At 45.0% G+C, this 27,788-nt stretch overlaps 4 protein-coding genes across 4 annotated transcripts in view; 2 read left to right on the top strand and 2 right to left on the bottom strand.

Annotated features, from left to right (window-relative positions):
- LOC107187681 (extracellular sulfatase SULF-1 homolog) overlaps nucleotides 1-5,923 on the top strand; it is a 33,454-nt gene extending 27,531 nt beyond the window's left edge. The window contains exons 6-16 of the mRNA XM_015575823.1: nucleotides 778-888; nucleotides 1,331-1,623; nucleotides 2,437-2,778; nucleotides 2,887-3,073; nucleotides 3,148-3,382; nucleotides 3,455-3,634; nucleotides 3,698-4,661; nucleotides 4,746-5,153; nucleotides 5,256-5,447; nucleotides 5,514-5,601; nucleotides 5,725-5,923. Of these exons, the coding sequence (XP_015431309.1) occupies nucleotides 778-888; nucleotides 1,331-1,623; nucleotides 2,437-2,778; nucleotides 2,887-3,073; nucleotides 3,148-3,382; nucleotides 3,455-3,634; nucleotides 3,698-4,661; nucleotides 4,746-5,153; nucleotides 5,256-5,447; nucleotides 5,514-5,601; nucleotides 5,725-5,815 (3,091 nt within the window). The 3' untranslated portion in view covers nucleotides 5,816-5,923. The remainder of the gene's footprint in view (nucleotides 1-777; nucleotides 889-1,330; nucleotides 1,624-2,436; nucleotides 2,779-2,886; nucleotides 3,074-3,147; nucleotides 3,383-3,454; nucleotides 3,635-3,697; nucleotides 4,662-4,745; nucleotides 5,154-5,255; nucleotides 5,448-5,513; nucleotides 5,602-5,724) is intronic.
- Nucleotides 5,924-7,339: 1,416 nt separating this feature from the next.
- On the bottom strand, nucleotides 7,340-8,213 carry LOC107187661 (UPF0544 protein C5orf45 homolog). Its single transcript, XM_015575804.1, has 3 exons — nucleotides 8,163-8,213; nucleotides 8,013-8,081; nucleotides 7,340-7,843 (listed from the first exon to the last, which is right to left on the bottom strand). The coding sequence occupies exons 1-3, from the start codon at nucleotides 8,211-8,213 to the stop codon at nucleotides 7,340-7,342; spliced, it is 624 nt and encodes a 207-aa protein (XP_015431290.1).
- A 942-nt stretch (nucleotides 8,214-9,155) lies between these two features.
- LOC107187670 (ATP synthase subunit s, mitochondrial) lies at nucleotides 9,156-10,062 on the bottom strand. Its single transcript, XM_015575812.1, has 5 exons — nucleotides 10,019-10,062; nucleotides 9,863-9,951; nucleotides 9,578-9,783; nucleotides 9,343-9,505; nucleotides 9,156-9,264 (listed from the first exon to the last, which is right to left on the bottom strand). Exons 1-5 carry the CDS (start codon nucleotides 10,028-10,030, stop codon nucleotides 9,156-9,158), a joined length of 579 nt encoding a protein of 192 aa, XP_015431298.1. The 5' UTR covers nucleotides 10,031-10,062.
- A 494-nt stretch (nucleotides 10,063-10,556) lies between these two features.
- On the top strand, nucleotides 10,557-16,570 carry LOC107187660 (lysine-specific histone demethylase 1A-like). Its single transcript, XM_015575802.1, has 11 exons — nucleotides 10,557-10,580; nucleotides 11,105-11,333; nucleotides 11,403-11,527; nucleotides 11,646-11,807; nucleotides 11,868-11,984; nucleotides 12,061-12,237; nucleotides 12,323-12,586; nucleotides 12,665-12,802; nucleotides 12,881-12,954; nucleotides 13,047-13,195; nucleotides 16,410-16,570. Exons 1-11 carry the CDS (start codon nucleotides 10,557-10,559, stop codon nucleotides 16,568-16,570), a joined length of 1,620 nt encoding a protein of 539 aa, XP_015431288.1.
- Nucleotides 16,571-27,788: the final 11,218 nt, after the last annotated feature.

The raw sequence follows: 27,788 nt of genomic DNA, 5'->3' as shown, positions 1-27,788 counted from the left end.
TGAATTTTCATAAAAATCGGTATTCTCGTGTTTTTGGGATTGCTGAATTCGAATATCAAAAATGCAAAATTCGTAAAACCATATTTTTTTCGATTTTCAAGAAAAATCCAGCATTTCTACGTTTAGCAGGTCATGTATGTAGTTCAAACAAGGTAAGAATAATAAATGTTGTCGTAAAAGCAATAAGCTGCTACATACTTCAAAAAATATATTTTGGCCAACTTTTCGGGAAAAAGGACCACTGTACGCCGTGGTAACTTCGGTGTGTGTGTGTGTGCAATCCACCTCTCGGCTCTTCGACCCGCCTGCCAAGGATTTAATAACCGGCACCACGTACATATCTGGCCTCGTGAAACGTAAAGACACGAGCTTCGGTATTATTACACGAAACCGTCTCTCCGTTACATTTCGCAATGATGGAACGAGACTCGGCCAGCTTTTTCGAATGTCTACTCGTCGAACGATGAGGAAGTTTGCGGGTCGGAATATTTCGCTGGACGGTTATAAATGACTGAGATTCTTTAAAAGAGAGAGATGGAGTAATAATTACACCCCAGACTCACCCCTTTATCGTACCGTCATAAACCGAGGAATATTACGGGAACAAGCGACAAAAAAACGATCGGGAATGCAAGGGACGAAAATTGCCAGGAACAATCGTGGGGGGGGGGGCGAATATGCTCGCGAGTTCGGTATTCACCCCTCTTTGGGAAGGGGGGTTGGAGGTCGAAGCTTCAATATTGGATTACAATAAAGCATCTATATATGACGTTGCAGAGTAGACGACATAGTTTTGAACATCGACTTGGCGCCGACGTTCCTGGATATAGCCGGCGTCGAGACGCCGCCGCAGATGGACGGTCGTTCTTTCAAGAAACTTTTTCAGAAGTGAGTAGTACTAATTGCCAATTTTCCACCCGGCCGCACAACCAGCACGGTATCACATACCGCGAATGGTCGAAGCTGGCGAATTTTTTGGTTCAACGTAAAGCACCCCACCGCCGTGGGTTAACCCTTTAACGCCCAGATCCTTTAATCGTTATTTCAAATTCTTGAGACTACATATATGTCGTATTTTGTTATTTGTAATAAACCCTTCTTTTCCCTTTTTATTTATTTTTGGGGGGAATACTTGAGTTTCTCAACTTAAAACGTGGAGATTTACTTCACATCAGTGAAACTATGGATCCTTGCTGATAAAAATTGATATTAACCGACGACAGAATTTGACGCTCTTTTAAAATAAATGTTGTATCAGTGCAAACACTGGGCGTTAAAGAGTTAAACGGGGGTAAAATTCGAGGAGAAACGAATGCATGACGATTTTTAGCAAGCACGGGAGAAGGTCGAAATTCAAGTGGCCGGACACATTCCTGATCGAGTCGTCCGGTCGTCGCGAGACCCCGGAATCGATCGCTGAATCGAAGGCGAGGGAGGCTAGGAAGTTGAACGCAACGTTGGCCAGACAACACGCGAACGCGACGCCGGACGAGGAGGAGGAGAACATCGGTGATCCAGATATCGAGCACGATACGGAGCATCGATTCCTGGAAAACGACACCGGCAGCGACCAGGACATCTCCGAGGACGAGGACTTCGAGGATTCGATCATCGACGATTCAAGTAATAAACGCTTCACTCTTCTTCTATTAAATAAAGAGCATCGAGCTTCTGGGATTTCTTTCGCGTCGTATATTAGTTAACGAGATGATGCAGATTTTACTACAGAAAAGCCGTTAACAGTTTACACTGAACAGCCGCGCTGACCTTTTGCGCGGCAATAAAACCAGTCTCCTCTGTTCAAGAGCCTGCAATCTCACGGCACGATCCGATCCCTCAATGAATAAATTACGTTAAGTACGGATTTACTAAGCTGTCATTGGGATTAAGTGAACTTAACTGGTTTATCCGTGTTGAGGGGATTCTGACGGGTTGCAAACCGCGTGAAGGGATCTCGGAATAGGGAAATCAATCTGGTCGTCGATTGAACATATTGTTAGTCTTTGCGTGACAAGATAACATCGCGGGTAATCGAGGCCCTGAAAAAGAAAAACTAGTCTAAATACGACTTTCATCACGCAAGCTTAAATTTAATACTCCTACGAGCCTCGCAGAAAATGGACCCCGTGCGTCGGTCGCGATTTGCTCAAATGAATTCTTATTCATCCAGGGCTGGCGGATTATCGCGATAAAAAGGGTCCCTGGGGTCCTACCTCGAATATAAATCACGTCCAGGCTCGCGGCCAGGATTTACGCAACGATCAGCTCTAATCCCATTTTATTGGCCCGTGGCCTCCCTTCATAAAACCATACACTTTCACGTCCTGGCAGATCAGTTTCGCACTAGGGCCATAAACGTTGCTAGAGACCCCGTTTCAGGATCGATATGTGGCCGTAGACCAGCCGCGAATGATGATCCTTAAACCCTTTTTGCAGACTCGGATCCCCATCTGGACAACAGAGTTCATCCGGTGCACACTAGTTACTCGTCGAAGCACGAACGACTAGCGATCGAGTGCTCGCGACCGGAAGCACAATCTAATTGTGTATTGGGCCAGAAATGGCGTTGCGAGAGGGACGGTCATCGTTGGAGGAGGCACAAGTGCAAGTACGTCGCGCCTCCGCCGAGGGTGTCGAAGAAATGCGCCTGTTTCACGCCGAACGGCGTGGTCTACACTAGACTGGAATCGAACGATTACGAGGAACATCGGTATACCTTCGGCAGGGACAGACGACCCGACGTATACGCAGACGTTGCCAGATACTTCGCCAGACGAGGTACACAACCCCGACTCGTAATCAATGATCTCGCTTAATGGGGGAGTAAAGGAGGCGACGATGAAATTCGTAATGCACGGGCCGTCATCGTTCACGATTTTTTGTCAGGAAAACGAGACGTGTCGGACGGTACCAGCGAAGATGCTCGCCGAGATACCAGCACGGACGACGATGACCGTAACGACGGCGACCGAGATCGACGCGCCATAGACGAGGACGACGACGAGGGATTCTTAGACGAGCTGAACCAGCTAGCTGAAGATGTCAGGAGGGAATACGCGAGCTATCTTTCCAGGTAGAATTTAAAAAATACCACTGATACTTTGATAGATTGATGTTGGTGTTTTACGGACGAATGCGTTTCCTCAGGGATTGGATTGATAATCGTACGTTCGGCGATGATCACCTTGAATTTGATAATTTGCTCGGGTACTCCATAGAGGACTTCGATCCTAGTTTAGACAAGGTGGTCAAGGGTCGGCTGAATGTCGACGATATTGTTAGAAGGCACAGGAGAATACGAAGAAGCGTCACGAAGAAAGATACAGTGGAACATGTCACAAAAATTATGGAGAGTATAGAGGAAGAGCTGGATGACTTGAAGGTAGTTTTGTCATAGTTCGTCGATGATTAAAGGTTTTTTTTTTAACGTAATCTAAGAAAGATTTGTTTTCAGGCTACGCAAGCTCGCCATTCGGAAACGCGAAAAACGATACCACCAAAGTGTTCGGTACTACCGCAAGGCGGTGTGAACTGTTCCGAGACCGTCTATCAGGATCCAAACGAATGGCGTATTTCGAGGCGAGAAATCGAGCAGCAGATTAGGGAAATGCGGATGCAGCTGGAAACTCTAAAAGTGAGTCACTGCGATAGTCCCTGTTTTATCATGTTCGATAAACATCCTCGTTATTCTTTTTAGGAAATACGCCGTCATCTGATGATCAAGCGACCTCATTTCATCCCGGATCCAGAGGAAAGAATGGAGGATGCTGGGGATCCTCAGAAATCTCATCATCATACGTCAAAGCCTCATGTGAATCGTCACCACAAGAAACACGATCACACCAGTACTATTAATCCAACCACCACGACTGTTCGCACCACTTTAAAACCGAACCAAGTCACCGAGGAGAAGATCACGGCTACAGAGACCACGGCGAAGCCCAGATTTAATGTCACTTTCGCAGACAGCACTGATAGCGAGTCGGTTACCACGACAGAACCAACTGCGACGACATTATCAATGACGACCAAGCCGAAGAAGGTCTCGCGTCGTCCGAAAATAAAAGAGACGCCCAGTAATCGAACGGAAGTCGAGGACGATAAGCCTCAAAGACGCAGAAAGGTTCATCATCATCGCAAGAACAACACGTTATTTACAAATAGTGTCCACGACGATGTGTCCACGGTAAATGTTAGCGAAACCATGGAGACATCAGTCACCACGCAGAGTACAATGACCAGCCAGAGGAGTCAGTATCCTCAGAGCAGGTACACGACCCTTCCTACTGTCACAATGAGAGAAACAACGGTACAAAGAGAAGCTTCTAGCAACGCGGGCACTACAAACGACTTTACTAGAGAGACTACAATGGAAACAGACGCGCAAACGAGGATATCGACTGGGTCAGAGACTTCTAGCCTCGCAGATTCGACAGAGCCACTAAGAACGAGTCCCATGTTCGCTAAAACAACGACCGAAGGTCGTTCTAAGACAGTGTCGTTGCCTTCGACAGTATCTACAACACCAATGACAACCCCAGTTACGGTTGTTCCAGCAAGAAAGATCCCGAGAGTACAGAAGAATAGGACAACAGCGAACCTTGGACCATCCAGGATAGATGTAACCATTTTGGAGTCTCCTGATAGGAAGAACAGGCAAGGTTAGTGATCGAGTTCTATAAGATTACTGACATCTACTATAGATATGTTTCTTAACTAGATATGCTTTTTTTTTTAAATAACAGATGTAATAGATTTGTCGAATAATCGACGACTACCACCGATGCTAAACAGCCCCCTAGAAGCTCGCCACAAATGTTACTGCGAGCCCGATTCTTATCTGAAAAAGGACGAGAAAGAGATCGCCAGAGAGGAGAGGAGAAGACTGAAAGAAGAACGTTTGAAGAAGAAAGAGAGGAAGCTACGGAAGAAGGCCAAGCTCGAGAAGGAATGCTTGACCGAGAAAATGAATTGTTTCGAGCACGATAATGATCACTGGAGGACCGCTCCGTTATGGAGCGCTGGCCCGTTCTGTTTTTGTATGAACGCAAACAATAATACCTACTCGTGCATACGTACGATCAACGCGACTCATAATTTCCTTTACTGCGAGTTCACTACCGGTTTGGTTACTTTCTACAATCTGAGGATCGGTAAGTACCCTTTGAAACACTACGACACTAGCAATTACCAATTTACCAAGTTCAAACCGTGTGATTAAATTACCGTGATTACATGCATTTCATTCGTTTCAGATCCATTCGAACAGTGGAACAGGCTGTCTTCATTGACACCAACGGAACGATCATACCTTCACGATCAATTGGAACATCTGAAAGGTTGTAAGGGTACAAGGGATTGTACCGTTGGTAGCGCGAAGGAAGCTTTACCGCAACCCCAGCAACACCAACGATTGATCTCGAAGAGAAAATACGTGAATACCTTCGGTAAGTTCATATAACACTGTAGTAACTTTCTGATCACCGTTTATTTCATGTTCTTCGTTTCCCTAGAGGATATGTTTGTACCGTCAGCTTTGCAAATTATTCGTGAAAGTGAACTCGGTAGTCCACCTAATAAGAGACGAAAAAAGTTGCAAAAGTAAGTAAAAGCCTGTTAAGAGCTTTACGTTAATGTCAAGTAATAACACGTGCCACATCTGTAGCGAAGATAAGTTTGGTTCAACGATCCAGTGTCTTTACGGTGTGTTTTCTTGTTAAACAGCGTTTGGAACAGACGCAGCAGAAGCTGGCAGAGCAGTTGGAGGCATCACCAGGACGCGGTGAACTTCCGGCGGCACAGACATCAGTACTGATCGGTCCATCTGTTTTTTCTTACGCGTATATTGTCGAAGGGTGCGCGATGCATTGCCTTAGATGTATATTAATTAATTTCGCGATGCATTTAACAACGTAATTTATTTAGTGATATTTAATTGAAAAAAAAAAAAAAAAAGAAACGGAAACGTGATATATTTAATTCATGACGTTCTGATTCCATTAGACGACGAAGCTCACAGTTCGACGAATAAATACTGTGCAGATTTTTTAACGATACTGTTTTCACCATGAAATTATCGCGTTCACCATATACATGTATACACATGGTGTCTTGTTCGAACCACGCGACGAAGAGGGAAACGAGAAACGATCAAAACAATGACGATCCTTTTTTTACTTAATAGCAGATATTTTTTATAATAATTTATTTTACCCTCGTCTCTTTAGGTCTTTATACAAGATTGCGGATAACTTGTATCGATACTTGCCTACTGAAATTTAGAGCAATTTTAAAAACCTCGATTATCCGTACTAGACGATCATCTACTTCTTTGCGAAGTGACATAATCGATACCAGTAGCGTTCTAGACAATATAAATTGTCTACAAGAAAGAGTTCGAGTATTCATCTACCGCAATTAGGGCAGTTCGAATTTGAATTTTGTGAATACGGACTGATACGCACAACGAAGTAATAAGCACGATAGCAAAATTATCTTGCCAAAAAGTTCTTTGCCTAATTTTGCAAAAAACAAAAAAATACAAACGTCCTTATGCGTTCTTACTATCGTGAACAGATTATTTTCAATGAAGCTATCATTTATTCGATCTTTCCTGTTGTCTGTAAACGATGCAGAATAAAATAAACGCTCCCGTGACGTACTGCCATAAAATATCTTACAATCATTACCAGCAGTCTCTACTGACATCTTTTACCTTGACTGTACAGACAGTTATAAAAATAGAAAGCAGAAGGCAATTCCAGCCACTGTTTGATGATATGCGATGCTAAGACTGTTTATACTTCAAGAAACATTTGTGCGCAATCTCCTGTCTTACTAGAAGCAGTATGAAAACTTTTGTGATTGCTACATCTAACAGTCTCTATGACAAAAAATGGAATGCTGATGGATTTATAAACTTTATTAAATTGGATGTAATTGCTTCGGAAGTAAATAAGTTTTAGACAATACTAAACTTTTCCTGATAAAAAATTGTATATTATTTAAATAAAATGGCTACACGATTGTCTCCATTAGCATTTTACTTTTTTACAAGTGTATGTCTGTGTTATGTATTGTTAGGTTCTCAGTTAGTATTCTGAGGATATCTTCAAGATTTTGAAACTAAAACAATGTATTTAAATCATGTGAAATAAACAAATAAATACTGTCCAAATGATTATTTATTTTATTTAATTATTTTATTCATAAGGTACCGGGTTAATATGAACTAAAGGATATTAAATAACAGAAAATAAGGTATTACACAAGATATTTCTTATACAAATATTACAGAGAATAAATAGGTAACTTTTTAAATCATAAAAACTCAAGAAAATTAAAAATCCATGATAAGATCAAAATCTTCATTGTCATCAAAAATATTTTTTGCATCTTTAATTTCAACTGCACTCTTATCATGAAGATCACTATTTTTGCTATCATTATTGGCAATTAACATATTATCAGATGTGTCTTGTTCTATAAGATTGTCATATTCTTTGCTATTATCGTTATTAAAATTCTCTTTAGAATCATTTGGGTAATAAGAATTACTGTGCACATGATTACTCTGAGAAGATCCATGAGTTTTAGTGTTTTGTGAGTACAAGGAATCATCATTTGCTTTATCATTACAAATGTCATTATTGGAAGTATCATAACTATTAAATTGCTTGTCATCAGATGTGTCTAAATACTTTGCCCATTTGTTTTCAAGTACTTCTAACCTAGGTTGATCAGGATAATGATCCTGATTACTACCAAGATACACATCAGTAGCCATCTCAAAAGATGGGTTCATTGGACTTTCATATTCTTTCATGGCATTTAATTTTTGTACCTGAATACGACAATCTTTTCCTGTCCCGTTGAAATAAACCTAAAAGTTTTAACTGACTACTATTCCCTGGTACACGAATTGTTTTTACATCAAGCATGCTATCTATCATTTCTAACATAAACCAGATTAATCTAACATTAACTGATTGATAAATCAATGAAAAACTTACCCGTCTGAACGACTGCTTTGCATTACATAATTTACACTGCCATTTCTTTGCTTTTTTAACAATGTGCACCTAAAAAATGTACAGTAGACAGAACATTAAAAACTGTATCCCACAATCATAACTTATGAACTTAAGTTATTTAAGATCTACCTGATACATGTTGCAGGAAAAACAACATAAAATGTTCATTTGCTGTGACATCTTTGTAAATCAGGATTTTTTAATCGATACAGGAATTCACAAGTTGTTAACACTCTTGCGTTTTGACACACAAAACATTCAAAACAATTTCAAACTTCGAACATGTGCACTGTGCGCCTAATGAAACAGGTTCGCCAACATTTCGGAATTGAATTTTAGCGGGGAATTTATGGGGAAACTATGATTTCTATGAAACTAAAGTATGTATGTATATTCCAATAAATATACGTCAGGTAATATAAGCTTCATTTCATCGAATTGTCTTAAATATAACTGCATAAACATTGTACAATCCTATACTACTGTAGTAGTATCTGCAGAAACTGCTATGATTGCTGGGGTTACTATATAATTTGCTCACGGAAGCACGTCCAAGTGTCAGTCAAATTTCGACAGTTGCACGAGCGAGCAACATTAGACCGAGCTCGAGACTCGTACGAGCAACAACAATACAGGATCACGTTTCAAAACTCTTGCACATGCTCCTGGGGCTCTATGACCCCAAGTACTCACTACACGGGTCTGTGGCGCCACCTGGTGGGTTTCTGTGACCCTACGCCCTCGTCACACGGGGGCTCTATGACCCCACGCTTTCACCGCGGGGGTCTGTGGCGCTACCTGGCGGGGTTCTGCGACCCCACACTCTCATCACCATGGTCTGTGGCGCCACCTGGTGGGGTAATGTGACCCCACACGGGGTCTCTGGCGCCTGCTCCGGGGGTTCTATGACCCCACTTTTTCACATAACGGCGTATCTTGCGTATGTTCTATGACCCTTTTTACCAAGCTACTAGACGTATAGTCGGTGGTGTAGGTACGTAATTGAAAATATGTCTACTGTAATTGTATTGAGAAATCTGGTGAATTTTAATATACATAAAATATACAAGTAGTACAAAAACTGAGACAGTACATATAGTTATAATATAATAACATACACATCTACTGAATATCAATTTTACAATCAGGTAGGATTTTCAGGAGTTCTTCATGTATAAATTTTCTATCTTTAAGATATGATATTCCCTGAACTTGTAATGTTTTTAAATTTCTAAAAGTCATACATGCTATTAGTTGTAAAATAGGCTTCGTGACACTCACTTTATGAATATTCACATATTATACATACTCGAGTGGTTTCAAGCCTTGTAGGCCTTCATCGGTAACACTTTTACACTTAATAATTTTCAAATCAATCAGTGAATCTTTAAGCAGTGATAAGAATGGTATTGTTTGATCACTAATATATTTACAGCTTTCTAGTTTTACTTCCGTTATGTGTTTACAGCCCTCTAAATTAATAACTTAAATGAGGAATTATTATACTAAACTTTATTCCATAAGCAAACTGAAATAAAACTGACCAAAGTACGGAAATCCAACATGAGTAATTCCAGCATTATTAGCATTGACTGCCTCAATGTAATAATCACCTCTTGTTGATGGCAATAAATTATAATCTGTTAACTCTTTAGAGGAATCTTTCCATCTGACAAATGCGCCATTTTTCAAAAGCCATTCTGCACAAGCAAGATCAGGACCAACTAGCTTTCTACGATCCTCATCAACTCTTAAAAAAGAACTTTCCTGTATCAAAAGTTACTTACTTCATATATTGAATGTTTAATACTAATTCCTTTATGCAATACCTATTGAATATGATAGTGAGCCAGTAAAAGAAAGGCCTGACTTGATTTCTTGTGCCATGGGGCACAACAGAATTTAATTTGTTCAAAATCTGGAAAAAAGATACTTATAAGACATTTATATTGCATGTAGAAAGAATGTGTTTTGTTTTAGCGTACATTCATTGCCATGTTTCCTTTCTTTTAATCACTTTTAATTCCTTGAGTATACAGTAATGTTTATATGTCGTGCTTTCAGTACTTATGTACTTGTATTTACGTCGTGAAATGTTCACAGGATAAAATGCAACTATTCCGATAGATGGCGACCAAAGTGTCACAATGGGTAACAAAGTCTTTAATAAGGAATGTACAGTTTTATTTGTTACTTTTATATAACTGCAATTATGACATTTATTCTATGACATATATATACGCATGAAATATTGAGTCAGAAACGAATCAGAATAGTTTATGGAAAATCATTAAGGGGATTTCCGCTAGACTCGCTAAACTCAGTATCCACTCGTGATTGTTCCCCTACAGATGTCAGCGATGAACTATGGTCGTTTCTTTCAGCTGTAGTATTCTACATTATCCGTAGTTTCTGGATTCATACATAATTGTATGTGCCGCCGGTTTGAAGAGTCAAAACAAACCTGTGTGATTTCGCACGGCAGTGATTAGATTTCGAAAAAAGCAACCGTACACCAGCAATATGAGTCGAAGGAAAAGAGCGAAGGTTCGTTTTGTTGTGCTTCACAAATAATCTGAATGCTGTTCGATTTTGAAGATTACTTTTATAAAAACTATTTTACTATCGAATGTTTGGAATACCGTGGCTGGCAAGGTTTCTTATAATGTTAGACCAATGTTTATATTTCTGTGATCCTTGACATAGTATCGTACAAGAAAACGGGTTAATCTTTGTCTTAGACTATGTACATGTTCACAGTATCCGTTTTAGTGTTGTAAACAAGTAGACTAGGTTATGTTTTGATTAAATCTATTGTTTATGATTTGTATTTGTTTGACAACAGTCGTAAGATTAAATTTCTTTGTATGATTCGTACGTGTTTTATATCAGTTAAAGTGAAAGTGTTTTATGCAACTTTTAAGTCATAAATGGTGGTAGAAATTTTTAACCTATATGTCAAACCAGATTTTTTTCTTTTGTTAAGGACCGTTTAGTAACAGATTGAAATTAAAATTATTTATATTAGAGACTAGATCGACAGTGCTTTTTTTCATGTGTACTTTATATAGGTGGAGTATAGAGAAATGGAAGAGAAATATAATCAGTTAGAAGATGAGAATGCATCAGACACATCTGAGAAATCTAAAACTGGTCTTGTGACACCAGAGAAGAAGGTTGTGCCAGATGTGAAAAAGGAATCTGAGACTACTATACCACAGTCTGCTCCTACATCTTCATCGATAAAGATGGAAGTTAAAGAAGAAGATGATCAAGACAGTGATCATGAAGATCCTCATGGTAAGTATGTCTACTATAAAAATATTGATTGTTTAACACAGAAACTATAATGTACAAGTGTTGTTGTAGTGAAAGAGTTACTTAATGGGTTAGAAGGAGCAGCATTTCAAAGTCGTCTTCCCTTTGATAAATTAACTTCTACAGAAGCAGCCTGTTTCCCAGATGTTTCTGGTGGTCCACCGCAAACTCAGAAAGTATTTCTTCATATTAGGAATAGACTTGTATGTAATTCAGTAGCAAATAATTGATCTCCATTGATAACTGGTGGTTTCATTTATGTACGTATATATGTATACGTCTTGCTTCTTTCAGCTACAACTGTGGCTTGAAAATCCTAAACAACAATTAATAATTGAAAATGCTTTGCCAGCTATAGAACCACCTTACAACAGTGACACAGTACTAACACGGCGAATTCATGCATTTTTAGAAAGACATGGTTTTATAAACTTTGGTGTATTTAAACGACTGAAGGTAAGGACATTAAATAATTGACCAATATTGCTAAGATACGATTATATTCTTTTCTTTCAGCCCTTACCGACTAAGAAACTAGGTAAAGTAATTGTAATAGGAGCAGGTATTGCTGGCTTAGCTGCAGCTCAGCAGATGCAGCAATTTGGTTTAGAAGTAATTGTACTTGAAGCGAGGGTAATTGTTGCTGTAACTTGAATTCATACGTGTAATGTATATAAACATTGATTAAAACATATTTCGTGTCTTGTAGGACCGCGTAGGTGGTCGCATTGCAACGTTTCGCAAATCTTCATACATAGCTGATCTAGGTGCTATGGTAGTTACAGGTTTAGGTGGAAATCCCGTAACAACTCTTAGTAAACAAATTAATATGGAACTCCATAAAATTCGACAGAAGTGTCCTTTATACGAAAGCGACGGACAAACGGTTAATACCACGATTTATTTAGAAGTATAAAAACAATTATGTGCTTAAAAGAAAGTACTTGTCTCTATGTTTTTATTGTGGTCAGGTCCCGAAAGATAAAGATGAAATGGTAGAGAGGGAGTTTAACAGGTTATTGGAGGCAACGTCATACCTTTCGCACCAATTAGATTTCAATTACGTGGGTAACGCCGGGGCGACAGGTCAGGGTGGTAACACGCGGCCAGTATCATTGGGTCAGGCATTAGAGTGGGTAATACGCCTACAGGAACAGGGTGTGAAACAACGTCAAGTAGCCCATTTACGGTCCGTGTTATCGCTTCAAGGACGACTTATCACTAATCAGCATAGGGTAAGTATCTTCGAGTAGATTTCATTAATTAATTAGTGAGGTTACCGTCTGAAATGTATCGTTACTTTTACGTTACAGATGATAGCGATCAAGGATCGCTTAGTCGAGTTAAATAAACAGTACAAAGAAATGACCGAAAGTAAATTACAAACCCGCGACATAACACAAGAATTCGTGCTACGTTCGAAATTACGTGACCTTCATAACGCGTGCAAGGTACGAACCGCAGTGATATCTCTGCAAATATTTTAACGTGACTCATACGTCACACGGCGTTCATTCTCTGTGTCTTAGGAATGGGATCAACTGGCTGAGCAACAGAAAGAAATCGAGGCAAAGCTACAGGAGCTCGAAGCTTCCCCTCCTAGGTAAGTTCTATAATCAGTCTTTATCATCCATGAATGTTTTTTTCGTGTCGGTGCTTCGTCCATAAAACCAAACACATGTTCGTTATTTACAGCGACGTGTACTTATCTTCCAAGGATCGTCAGATATTGGACTGGCACTTCGCTAATTTGGAATTCGCGAACGCTACATCGTTATCGAATCTGAGTCTGAAGCACTGGGACCAGGACGACGACTTCGAGTTCACAGGTAGTCATCTGACAGGTAAGTGGCTCGACAATATGTTATGTAATCGAACGCTTCGCTCCATTAAATTAGCTCTTGCTACCGCGGGGCGAAAGTGATTTGGATTTATCCAAGCCCACGGATTAAATTACCCGTGATTATTGATCGCGCCCGTGGCTCATAGACCCGCCGCGAACTTACACGTGAAAACATTCTAATTTCATACGGCGTGCGTTACTCTCGTGGAATATTCTCTCCTGTTTGCCGGTAACACGGCGCAACCACGGGGCATTATATCGACGTTCTCGAGAAATTGCTTAACCAGCCGGTAGATGGTATAGATAACGGGTGAATTATTCGCGGGTTGCATCTCCTTTACAGGCGTCGGATGGTCTCTCGCGGTCTGCGCCCGAGCGGTTGACTTTATCAACCTTATTGAAAGCCGATAGCATGAGATTCCGTGTAGATAGAACCGGTGTATCCCTTAACCGATCGGTTACCAGAGTTCTCATTATGTGAAATTATACTATGATCGCGTAGCGTGTAGGCCGTGCTCGGGTCTACTAATGCGTTAACAAAAACGAAGGCGACGAGAATTATGACCGTAGATAATCAAGCGGTTTCGTATTTTACACTGTCCACCGGAGTGTCTGCTCGGGACGACGGGTACACGTTAATGGTGTGGGTTATACCGTTCCCCGAATCGTTCCCTCGAAGTATTTACATTAAACTAAAGCTTCCCGGAAATAATTGGCATACCGATTCCCACCTGAACCACCACCGTGCCGAGATACTGCACAGTTAAAATTGTTAGGAGGGGATTTCCGGGTGTAATCTCGACTGGTTTCATCAGCAGTTTGAAAACGTACCGATACCAAGTGCTGTTAAATACTACACGCTTATATCTATATATTAGGGCAGCATTGTATCAGAGTTATGAAGGGGTTGCAAAGTTTCTTCGAAGCATTTGGTAAATAGTATCTGATCTTGGATAGTTTCCCATATAAGTAGCACACGGTTACACGAGAAACCAACGCTAGAAATAATCAGTAACACGATCCAGTGGAAGGAAGGTGGGGTTGGGGGTGGGGGAATAGTTCGTCAGCGGCCTTGAACGGTCATTTCGTTCCCGTGCTTCTGTATACCCGTCTATATATCCATATCATAGAAATTACAATCCCGTGATGCTCGGTACCGGTGTTCGAGAGTCCGTAGGAACTCGAATCGCAAAAATTGCGCGCTCGGTACGGTAATATTATGCGCGGCAAAGGAACGGTAAACGCGGGATTAAATAGAGGATACTCGAGCGCGACACGGTTCAAGGTGGAGACGTGTAGGCTGGGTGGACGTTTTGTATCAGTCGACCGTAACTGCGGCGCGCGGCGTAAAACGTGCCTCTCGCGTGTGTCGCTACCGCGAAGTGCATTCGACTGACAGTGAACGAACGAACCGGTCGAGGCTCGAGTTCCAATATTGCTCCACTGTCGTTCTTCGTCGCCCGTGAGACGCAGTCGAGTGCACCGCGATCCTCAAGAGAAACGGAACGACACAACGGGGACTCGAAGAACCCGAAGAGTGCTGCGCTGCGTTCCTTCTCGGCACACACGGTGAAACAAGAGACACGCGAGATGTAGTTCGTGGGGGGGGGGGGGGGGGGGGTACGGTACACTGGGGCCCCGGGCATGGTGGTCAATTCGAAATTAAAGCGATGCCCACGGTCCATGACTGACGTGCATCGATGATCATGACGGTCTGCCCGCAGGTTCTTCCCGGCGATTAATGAGATGTAAACAATTTAACGCTAAATTAAGCACAACAATAGGCTCTCTCCGGTGAATCTTCTCCCTCCCTCCATCCCCATCTCCCCTACCGTCGAAAGTTGTGGGCCCCGAACGCCCGGATCCTTCGATGTAATCGGTTCTTCTTCCCCCGTAACCCGCTCGTACTCTCTTCATCGCGGTCCTCTGAGCTCCGCTTTTACGGACCATCGGTTCCTTCTCGGTTTCAAACGAATCCCGGCTGCACACAGGGTTAATAGCCACTGACCGAAAACCGTTTAGGCTGAGATATTCTTTGAGATACATTTTCGCTTTGTACGTCGCCGACTTATATACACACACACGTTCACTCCGGGCTCCTGGCGCGATCTTTGTTCTGTAGGAAACAATTCCGTTCGATGGGGGAAGTCAATGACGATCTCGAGTATCTTTCATGGAGGGATATCGAATGATCCAACTTTACGCTCAGAGGAGACAGTCAATCCCCCACTCATCGTCTCTATTTCCTATTCAACACCGTTCCTGTCCTTCGCGTCTTCGACACAAGAATGCCATCATTCCCTGTTCGTATATATTGTTTTCGTCCACGGTCAAGAGATCCGCTACACGACCACGTCGGTCAACATTCGGTACTAAAATTCAGGAATGTACACGGCCTCGTATTCCGTAGACCACCTCCCCTTTCCTCTCCTCTCGGATCGCTCGTATACCAGAGAGTTACCGAGCTTTGTTCGCCACGCAAGGACTGGCCCGCGTCGTCGTCGTCAGTGTTTTTCGGTCGTTCGTTGTCAGTCTCTTCTCCATTGGTAGGACGGAAAATCGTAGGCAGCAGCTCGATATTATGCGTATATACATATATCCCGTGCATGTACGTGAACCGAGAGATCGAGAGCTGGATACGATGGGACGTGAAGGGGGCAGGGGGACGATGGGCCATTTACGACGTATCGAAGACATCTATACCGTTCGTTGACTCCGATCGTCGCATTCCACGCCATCGGTGTGTCGCTACCAAAATTATATTGTCGTAAAGCTGACTTCACGCGCACCACGACGATCCCCTTGGCCTCCACCAACGAGATGCAGCCTCGACGAGGTGGTACAAGAGACCACGGTTACGTCCGGTCTCCGCCGAATTCGTTACGAGAACTCGTGGAACTGTCGTTTGTTCACCCACAAAATTCAATCGGATTCCATCGCTGCGTCTCTGAACAGAGTAAAATGATAATGTTTCCCCGCTCGTCGACGTTAATCGGATACGTTCGATTGAGTCCTCGTCGGGTGACTTTTAAAGCGGTCATAAAGTACACGGTGAAAGATAAATCGTCGATTCCGCGGACGCTAGAGAGATATTACCAACAATTGTGGAATCAAATTTTATTTATGTAATCGGTGGATAGCTAATAAAGATGTCTAACGGTCATGGTTATCGCGAGGATAAACTTTTAACTCGGTTACTTTCGGTCGGTTAACAGCTTTCGGAAACGAGAGCGACAAAAAGTCCGAATCTGAAGTTCGAATATCGTTGCGAGAAGTGCGTTCGCCACGTCGCACCAAAGAAGGGATCGAGATCGACACAAAGTGGTGCTTCGAGATGCAAAGATACTTTTTCAACAATCGGCCGATAGGATATTAAAGTCGAGACGGGAACTATTTATCGTCGATGCACGGACAATAACGGGGGAAGAAAGGAATCCGGAATATCTAGGCCTGGCGGTGTGTATACGTGTACACTACCCTAGCCGGAGATCGAAATCAGGATCCCCTGTTAAGGATCGCGGGTTCGCCGTGTATAGGCCATCCGGGGCCCGGGCGCGTTTCGTGTTTCCCAATAACGTTTGGCCCCGGCCGTCAGAAAATTTACGAACCAACGGAATATCGGGGAATATACAAACCCGGTTGCGCCTTAATGAGCTTTCGCTTTCGATCTCCGATCGATTCGGCCCGATGTTACGGCCCGGGGCCCCTTCGAAATAAACGGGACGGCCGGCCTCGGCTCATTTGGCGAGTCGGAGGGGGGGAGCAGCGAAGCAGTCCGCCTGAAAAAAAGAGTGTAAAATAGAATGTGTCGAGACGCGACCGCGTCGCCCGGGTGTTTTTTCGGGATTGGAGGGAGAAGGGGCCCAAGAGGTAAGGGTTGGTGAACCATACGAGAGAAGAGGACTCCGCGAGTCGGTGTTTCCCCGACAGGACGAAAACGTAGGCAGCTTAACATTAGTTGAGCCGAGAGCTGGATGGCAGAGAGACAGAGAGAGGGTAGGAGAGGGGGAGGGGGCCCCGAGCGGTAATTTACGAGGTATCGAAGACCTTGTACACTCCTACCCGCCAACGAGCCGGCCTCGCCCCGCGGAATCCAGTCTTGGCCTTAACGCACCGATACCTTTCCCATGACCACTTTCGGCCTATCCGTGCACACGGCTGGCCTCTGTACCACACAGAGATCCACGGTTATACCAGACCGTGTACACTCCTGGCGGGCCCCCTCGATGTTTGTGCCTTTACCATTTACAGTGCTCCTCGTGTCGGTGAAGAGGGAGGCCGACGCGGTAGGGTTACCTTGTCGATATAGTCTATCTGGGGCTTACGGACGAGCTCCCTTCTCCTCTTTCTACTCCTCGTTCACCCGTGTGTTGCGCTGATCCCCGTGATTTCTCTTCTTAACGTCACCTCTATCGGCCGTGAAGCGTCAACCGCGCGGGGGCCCCCGATTTCTTAGCGCCGGGCATTCCTCACCCTCAAACAAATGGTTCGCCGACACGCGTGCACACCGGGATTAAGTCCTTCCTGACTTGGCCGTCGCGCTCGATACCCTATCACGTTTCCGACTCGTGCTTTTCTTTTTTTTTCTTTTTTTTTTTTTTTTTTTTTTTTTTTTTTGTTATCCTGGGTAGGTATTCTTCGTCGAGCAATAGTTCTCTGTCGCCTACGAGTGTTCTGTCTCCCAGTGGCGATTCTTCTTCTCGACGGTGGCAAAGTTAACGATTCGAATGTGGAATATTTGATCGTAGTTTACTTCGTGATCGGTTAATACGGTTACGTACGTACATATATCGATCGCTCCGTTTGTGATTATAGTGATTGCCCCGCTATAACTGGGATGATGAGTCGCCCTTCGCCCGGAACAGGGTACGGTGTCAGCAGATGAAATGGTGCCTGGGCGCTCGCGGTTGCTTCGGTAATTAGGTCGTTCCATGGTGCATTAGATCATGATACAGCCGAACGTGAAGATAGACGGGCGCATGGCCTCCAGATGTTCTCAAGATTGACCGATAACGGCCCTCGGTGTTCCGGGCCATTGATTAATAACGCCAGCCTGGAAAATCGTACGTGTCCAGTTGTAATTGAGTCGTATGCCTTCCCATTCGGCCACGGTTAACGAGAAAGGCGTGTATACCTTGTTCACGGTCCTTCAATTACCTCTAATCCGGCTTTATTTATCGAGGCAACATCATACGATCCCCGGCGGCCGTTGAAAATGGCCCGTTTCGAACAGTTTCACAAGCCTTACGGAACGCGACGCGTGGGGAGACTCTGGGAACCGTCCCGGAGCGGGCAGAACGTCACTTCGCCGCGATTAAGTATCCTTCGTTTCGCGGCACGTGGGTTAATCAACTTCCGAGCAACGTCACCGAGGCTTATTTATGCGCGCTTCTCTCTCGGGTGGATGCATTCGCGCCGATAACAAAGCTATGCGAGGATATACGCGCACGTATATACACACAGGTACAGACCTCGCGGGATGATGACGCGTTTAAATTTCCTGCAGACCGTGCGCGATCGCTCGCACAACCGCATCGTTGGATTTCCTTGACGCGCTTTAAGTCCTTCGCCCCCACCTACCACTCGCCCCTTCCCTTCGATAGATGTACTGTAACGTCGTTGGAAAGTAACTTCAAGGGTCATGAAGTTGTCGAGCCGACGAATTATTTCCCTCCGTACTTTGTATAACCCGTGTTGCCAATCTGTCATCGGTTATACCCCGTTCGCGCTGCCAGCCAGTGTATTTATGCGTTCCGCCTCTCTCTCTCTCTCTCTGTCTTTCTTTCTTTCTTTCTCTACACCACGGACACGATGTTTGTACCAGATATCGCGTGTGTATGCGTGGTGTCACCGGGCCCCGAGTTATTCATACCGAATTTCGTTCTCAATTAGGCGGCTCCGGGTCATCAATCATCGTACGCGACCCCGATCGGCCCCGTGTAGACCGGGGCCTCTGCGCTTCGTCCCTGAATCTCGTCGGTAGACGTATTTAACAAGCCTTTTTCGAGGATGTGTGTCCCCTTCGAGGAACCGTGGGTGGAGGCTACACGAGAAATACGAAAACCAGGCTCGTTACGTCCGCCCATCCGATTATTCATCTAGGATGATAATTCGTGTGTACAAACGAAATCATGGGACCAGTGGGCGTGTCTACATATTGGTGATTATATCGAGAGGATGTTTCGAAGCGTAAACGAAGGGAGTTTATTGTCACAGGCCATTATAACCCGCGTTGCTTCGACGCCTAATAAATTTCTAGCTCGAACCCCCCCCACAACGCGAGAAGCAACAGATTCTTCCCCTCCCAGTGTTGGTTTCTTTCGGTGGAGCAATCGAATGTTCCATTCCATCGTCCTCGCACCAGGCTGGTCTCGTTAAGCTTCGATGAAAATAAGTACCGTGGTTCCTCTTTGCAGTCACCCTTTCCGCTCTATCCTGTTCGTTCGCCTCCCACTCTTCCTCTCCGTTTTAATTAGACTCGTTTCCACCATCTTGATTAGAGGTTCCTCGAGGCCCTCCCTTACTTACGCTTATTGACCGGTCGAACCGGCGCGGGGCGTAACTGTGGACTTAAGTTATCCGGATAATTCGAGTGTCAGGGAACCAGAGTGTGCGTGAGAGAGAGAGAGAGAGAGAAGGAGATTGCCTTCCGTGGAAGGTGAAATTGGGATAAAGGGGGAAGGAGGTAGTCCTCGAATTGGCAGTTCGACCGATGCCCGGTGCACACACAACGCGCGGTTCCTTTAGACTCGGTTTCCGGCTCGGTACCCGCTCGGCCGTCTGGTTAACAGCCCCCTCGTATAAATTCGAAACGCGCCAAAAGTTCGCCTTAGCGCCCCCGGGTAACGTAATCGGTCGAATGATGGTGGCGTATACTTCGTGTTTTCTTTTCTTTTCTTTTTTTGCGGGCTAATAAGGCTTATACGCCTCGCCCGCGACGAGGCGCGCGCGACGCTACATTTTTCAAATTAATGCCCGGTAATCTGCCGGGCCCGACAATCGTTCCAGACGAGGGGAGAGGGTGGGGGGATTACGTGACGGGGGTTGAGGTACCGGGGGCATGATTAAACGGGGCCCCAACGTGACGGGGAGAAGAATGACGGTGACCATTATATGTTAATGCCCGGCCACACGCCATACGACGATTACTCCCCTCCGGACCTTTCACCATCCTTCGCGCCCGGTGCGTTTCGCGGCCGCGTAAAAAACTAGTATCGGCCTCGTGAAGTTTTCGCGGGTATTTATCTTTTCACTTAACAGCCGTATGGTGATGATGATGTCTGTTTTCGCACGCGTGCTCCGGCCTCTCGTAATGCAACTCATCGGTCCCTGTTATCCGTTCGGATATTTTCCGCGAAGATGAGCCTATATTTCATCTTGAACTCTTGTTAACTCATTGCAACGGAGATATTCTCGAGGCGAAATTCTATCCCGCTGTGAGTGACAATTATTCACGTTTAATAGATCACTCTAGAAGATTATCGAAAATTTTCTGTATTGCTCGCACAATGCTATTTCGAAATGGTATTCCCTGTTTCGGTTCACGAGGGAACGAAATTAAAGCCACGCGAAAGGGTTTAAACGGAGTATTTACGACGAAACACGCAGGGGGGGATGGGGAAAGGCGGTTGGACAGGGCTAATTTGGAGTAAAATTTGGAGCAAGCTCCGGGGAGAGAAGGCCGATTTAGCAGATGGCACGGATTGCTGTCGCCTTCGCCTCGTAGGAACAGCAGCACCTGGTGACCAGCCGCTTTCAATCTGCCACCTCGCGCGGCTCGTAAAACTTAGCCGGTCGGTCTAACGACGGCCATTAAAAGCCCGCGATAGAAAAGTTCGGGACGTGCATCGTCGGGCGATAATTAACGATCGATCGATTGTACGTGTGTGTATCCCGGGTGTGTACGGACGGTGAAACATTATCCGCTGAAAAACCGATGTTTATCTCGATGATGAATTCGAGGCAGTCTGTGGACCTACGAAGGGCGTCCATAAACCGGAAGCTAACGGCCGAGTGAGAAAGAGAGAGAGAGAGAGGGGGGCGGGGGCACTCTTAATATCGTTAATGGCGGCCAAATTTACCAGGGAATTACTCTCCGTTAACGATGAATTTACCAGGAGGGAACCGCCTGGAAATTTATTACGTGAAATCGCAACGTTCATTAATCTTTTTCTCCTTACCGTTCCTGTGCTTCTTCCGCTATTCGACGACGCAGCAGCAACAGTTTTCGCGTTCCATCGCGGGCTATTTGTATTTACATTGGAAACGCTAAGCGGAATTCGATCCTCGGCTCTCATGTTTTATTTAACAATTTCAAACCGATCGAGAGAACCTGGGGAAACACCTCTCTTTCTCTCTTCGACTGCTCCTTTAACGTTACCCTCCCCCTCCCCTTCGATTTTCGTTCGTTCGATCGACGCGTAACAATAAATTTCCACGGTTAATGTCAACCGATTGCCGCTAGGCTGCTTGTACCGAGTGAAATTCTATCTGTCGATAGGTTAACTGCCGTACGATTCCGCGGAGCGTATACTCGCCTTTTCCTCGGCTGGTTAAAGTGCACACACACACTGTGTGCTGTGTTGCTTCCTGGCTCGTACGATTCGATTCTTATTAGGTGCGATCCTCTCTCCCGATCCTCTCGAAATGCGAACCCAGCGAACACGGAACGAAATCCACGAACAATACTGCGAACTGTCGCCTGTTAAAATACATGTAGTCCGCGCCGGAATCTTGACGACTTCGGTCTCGGGAACGTCGAGATTTTTGCCCGAGATACACCCCGAAAGTATGTCTCCGCTGAGAGATCCGCGTCTCGGTGAGCTTCTAATAATCGTCGAGATGATCCCGCGGAGATAGCCGAGCCTCTGCAAAAGGATTCGAAACCGGGAAAAACACGCGTGTTGCTCGCGAACATTTCGCAACTTCCTCTCGGGGTCTTCTTCACCGGCGAAAAAGTGGCGCGATTGCGAATTGCTCGATGAAACAGAAACCACAGATTAGGTTACTCGCGGATGAATATGTACGGTGTTGGAAACTTGCAGGTGAAGGAAAAATACGTTATTGATATTTCAGTAATAAACTGTATTTCCTGACGGGTACAACAAGGATGTAAAGAGAAATTCGCGGACTGATGTCTTGATAACTTTGATTTATATATATATTAGTACTATTAATTAAAGGTTCGTAACTTTGATTGGTCATATCTTTAAAATTATGGAGTGTCTATATCTAGTATTTCACATGTATCATTAGGAGACTCTATCATCTTACAAAAGCCCGTTTTACAGGCGGTAGAAATTTTGTTTTTATAAATATATAATTTCAGGTGTTTGGAAAATATTTCGAATCTACTACTTAACTTTTATTTGGCAAACTTTACATATAGGAAAAGCGATTTTTTCCTATTTTTTACTCTTCTAGTTCTTATTTAAGAAAGACGTTCTAGTACCCTCGCAGCACTTTCTTTTTTGACGTCATCCAAGATCAAAGTGTTAATGTCTTAATCGGACAGTTAGGGCCCTCTGCTAGTTAGTCCATCGCCATTGCGTGAAGAGGTTGCATTTACTGACTCATTTGTTTTTAGGCCCAGTAGCCTGATCACGTTTATCAGTTGGGGCTTTTAGTGAGTCATGAGGTTGATCATTCAACAACCGTTGTCTCTTCTGTTCACGATCGTTTTAAGTGTTCATCTCTGTTTCTCTGACTCTGATAATTGCGCGATTCACACGTACGTACAGAATGGGCACGATTAAATCGGCCCGTTAATCATACCGGACGTTCTCCTAAGCCTCCGTATCGTTTTCCTGATCGTGTTGACTCGCTTCTTACGAGTCGCGACTTCCGCCGAGGCGAAAAAACGGTTTTATACGTCGGTGATAAACCGTCCTCAGGGGACACCGAGTCTCGGCTTGTCGCGTCGCCTAGGTTTACGGGAATGGAGATCGATTGACTTCGGGCACCTCTCTCAGGGTGTATCCTTTTTGTTCTTCTTCAATTTTCTCTCCTCCCCTTCCATTGCTCGTTTCTATTCCCTCCTCAAGGTCTTCCCGACGGTGTAACCCTTTGAGAGTTCGATTCAAGCCATCAGCGCTTTCCGTGTGCTCAGGAATATCGAGAAGTCTTTCGGGAGAGGACTGTGATTGAAATTATCGACTTTGTTCTTTCTTTGGGGTCCAGGAGGATCTAAGTGGGAGAAGCGACACTCTTCTTAACACAGCTCTTTGAATCGTTAGAGGAATGAGAAAAGCAACTACAATCCTTTTACAGTCGTTTGGGTATATCATTGGACAAAGGAAAATTATGCGACGCTAAGGGTGAAACTACACCGTCGTTTCGAAGAAACCTCCAAGTCCTCTTCTACAGGCCAGATACACCGTCGATTCCGCGTACACACCGTGCCTGTTCAACACGAGCCGTCATTGAGGGTCGTGCTCGTACGAAACGGATTCTTACTGTACCCAGCCTCCCATCGTGTGTCGTTTCCCACAATGAAAATGTGTACGCAGCGAATAGTCTCGCAGCCCCCCTGCGATAATAAACTATCCGCCGCCGCGGTACAGTGTCTCCCTTCTCTATCGACCTCTTTGTCGCGTAGGTTTACGGGAACGGGGATCGAGTAACTTCAACACCTCTCTCTCTTCACCTTCCTACCTTCTTGTTCCTCAATTTTCGTCCCTCTTACTCTTTGCACCGTGTCGTTCTCACACCCTTCTTCTCTCTTGCTGCACCTCGTCTCGGACCCACCGATCCTCTCCTGGTCCCCGGTCCCTCCAAGAGGGCCAGGCCAACTTTAAAGAGAAACAGAGAGAAAAAGGGTCGTCAGGGGTGTCACAAGGGGGAGGGGAGGGACATCGAGAAAGAGATAGGGAGAGAGACAAGGAGAGAGAAAGCCAAGCCAGCAAGATCGGCTGAGATGTAACTGGAGAGCACATTACCTGGTATTAAGTCACCGAGATAACTACCTGTGTGGGAGGTTCCGCGCACCAGACCGACGTGTAAAATACGACGACGCGACCGACCGAGCGCGCGGGCTCAGCGTGGCGGTGCTTGCTCTTCGTTTTACGAAATATTCCGATTTTTTTTGCCGTGTGTCAACGAGAGGGAGAAAGAGAGAGAGAGAGAGAGAGAGAGAGAGAGAGAGTGGCCTCCTCCAGGAAGCGGCCGTATACGAGCGAGGAGACCCCGCCTCGGGGCCCGTGAGCCAGGCGAGCGACCACGGCATCGTCGAGGAAATACATACAGGAAATATATACATGTATATATATATATATATACGACACCGGTGTCCCTTTTCCGATTTATATGAAGCATCGTCGGGACGCGCACCGATCAGGATTTCGAGGCGTGTAACGCGTATTTCTTCGCGCCGCTGTTTTTTCAAGGATTCACGATCGGATGGTGGGGATGGGGCCCTCTGTCTTTATCTCCTCGGGGTCCATAGGGTACCCCCGGTAATGCCCCTCGGCCCCGTCCGCCGTCGAAATTCGTATACACACGCTGGGACGGTTCCCCCTCTCTCGGGCGAGAACATGACGAAGCGTGAAACCGTGGATTCGTGGTGTCCGGTTTATCGTTCGAGTCGCGCCTTAATTCGATCGAAAGGCAATCGTCGGATTATAGGAGGATAACCGTGGCGTCGGATATCTTTCGGGGATCTTTCGCCAATTTAGCACCTCCCTTCCACCCCGTTTGAACGAACCCACGGTCTTGTTCGCAATGGTGTGAAAAAATTGTCGAAGAAAGGAAACAAAAAAAAAAATTAACGAGAACGTAACCACATCGGACACGTGGTGTGGATCCGCGCGAGTTAAAGGAAAACGATGCGTGCGCGAGCGAACGCTCGCACGGGGTGGTGTACCGGAATTTGCACGTTTATTGTCGCATTAATAATTCATGGGTGTTGCGCAATTTTTAATCAGCTGCCGTCTGCCATTGATTGATGCTGCCCTCGCGCCCCCATGGGGCTCGGATTTACATACAGAACGAAAAGGAAAAGTATTGACACGTGATACGTTCCCTACCAAACAACCCGGCAAAGTCCAATCGCACGTCATAATGGCGCCCGTTTTCTTTCTCTGCCCTCTCTGTTCTTTCGTTTCGGTCCGGCTTCCATTCTTTCTCCGTCTCTCTCTTCCTTTCATCGACATCTTTCTCTCTCTTTCTCACTGATCCCCCCCCCCTTTTTCCCCTTGTTTCGTTTCATCGCGCTCTTTCCACGGGTTTCGAACTTCATCTCCTTCCAACGTGGCTCGCATTGGGACCCCACAAAGAAGCTAACAAATCGGCCGCGCGGTGCAGGTGAGGCTTTTTATTAAAATATTTTTATTGCATCCCGCGCAGCAAAGCATACGTCGTCGTCGTCGGTTTCGGGGTCCCCGGCGCACGAAAAACCTGTTTGCTCTGCCGGCCGTGCCACCATCTCTCGCCACGCCAAACCACCATCGTCTTCCTTTCAGGAGATATTGCTTTACAATACTATATTATATTGCGCGGGGTACGTCGAATTTCGCCTGTTTGGATTTAACGAGACTCGCCGGGAGGAGGATCGGACTGCGCCACCGCCGCGCGAAACCGTGTACACAAGCCGCCGCGCGTGTGCGAATCGCGCGCTTACGACTCGGCTACATCCTCGTGGCGTGCCGTTGCTCATCGTAGCGTTCGTTCCCCACCTTCTTTTTTCGTCTCTGAAATTTACGCATTCGTTTGTTAAACTCTCCGCCACCCCTCCCTCCACCCTGGTTGCGTCGGGATAATAACGAGATTGCACGACACGCGTAACGGGACGCGTTATTTCTCACAGCGAGATTCACCGGTCGTTTATCCTTCTCTGCTTTCTTACGATATAACTTCTTATGGTATTCCTTGCCGCAACAACAACATAGTTTTATCGTCATGGTACAACGAAAACACTATGCGAATGTATTATCAAATATTGTGTACGATAAAGATGCAGTTACAGCGGTAACGTGTTTACGATATATACAACCTTGCATAGGCACCGAGAGAGGCTGTTGAAACGTTTGCGCACACTCTTCTCTTTTTTTTCTTTTCTGTCATCGACTGGATCCTATGTACGTGTCCCGAGGCCCTGATCGTCTCGTTACTTCGAGTGTGCGCTTGGTAGGTACCGTAAAAGAATATCGTACGAAAGAAGTCTCGTTGAAAGTGTACGTACGTATACCGATAAAGATATTCGAGTGGGTGTTCACACTGTTCATCCCCTCGGAGACACGGTTGTTCCCTGGAATTCTTCGATTTCGATTTTATCGCGACCGGCCGTTCGAGTTAGCGCGCGACTCTACAAATCCGTGTACACCAAGTTTCTTTTTCGACGATTATAACGTAGTAGAAAGGTTCCCGTGTGGTTCGTAGGTGTAGAGAGGTCGCCCATTAATCTTAACAATGATGCCCCGCGTTGTACATTGTCGTCCATCGGTTCGCCAGGGCGCGCACGCTTGCGGGCTTCGCCTGCAAAAACCGCCAGGCGGAATTCTAGCAGGGGATCGGCAACTTTTTTCCGATAAACCGTGGCGCCCCCACCGAGCCCCGAATGACCGTTAAAGCAAATGCTAGGGCCCTCTTTAAGTCGGCCAGGGTGTATAAACGCGGGCGGAACGTATGTAGAGACAAGCTTTATGGCCTCTATAAATTGTTGTTCCGGCCCTCTATTGTATATCTTTATTGACACCCGGATGCGTCCCGGTATACCGGTTAATCGGAATGCCATTAATAACGGAAGTGGATAATCGATTAGCTCTGAATACGGAATAAAAGAAACGTTCGCCTTTCACGAGCAACTAAAAAAGGGACTGTTTAACGTCGAAGTGTTGCTTCCGGTGAAAACTTACCGGCGTCGCCTAGGCCCCTGACCCTGGCCAGGCGAGCGCAACGAGAGACGCGCGGAACAGAAAAACTGGGGTGATTCATCGAATACCACGTTGTTACTCGGCCGAACGAATTACTCGACCGTGTTACCGGAGTATCTCTGCTTGTTCGACGCGATCTTTAATATCGTTTGAAGATATTCGAGTGAGTCGATTTAAATGGAACACAATGCATAACTAAACAGCCATACAGGTTAAAGGTAATAATGTTTTTTACCTGTCTGAAAGCAGCAAAAAGGAGATCGGGTCAGATCCGATCTCACTTTACCAAGTACGACCTTAAAATTACACCTTACTATTCGAGAGTTAACACTAGGTTTATGGACATTTCTTGTATACTTCTTATGGACCGCAGATTTTCTTGAAAAAAACAATTTATTTTATTTAATACTCAATTTACGTAAACCTAGTGTAAAGGACCTTGGCTCTATCAGAAAATTGAAGATCATACAAGAGTACGTACTCGGTTCACCGGATATCTTTATCGAAACGAGGTGTTAGATCCTGAACCGTCTCGAGTAACCATAACTACAAGCATATACAGTAAATTATGTATGAGTGTTCGGTAGGCTTCTCGGCAACTGAGTGTACATACGTCATCCCCACCACTAGGGGAGTCTTCTGTGGAACCAGTCAAGCGCCCGGTGGTGGGGATGGCGTCTGAACTCTCAGTGCCAGGGCGCCTCAGGCACTCATCGTTGATTTACT

Source organism: Dufourea novaeangliae, unplaced genomic scaffold (genome assembly GCF_001272555.1).
Source record: "Dufourea novaeangliae isolate 0120121106 unplaced genomic scaffold, ASM127255v1 scaffold101, whole genome shotgun sequence".
Classification (NCBI taxonomy): domain Eukaryota; kingdom Metazoa; phylum Arthropoda; class Insecta; order Hymenoptera; family Halictidae; genus Dufourea; species Dufourea novaeangliae.
This window is presented reverse-complemented; position numbering and strand designations above follow the sequence as displayed.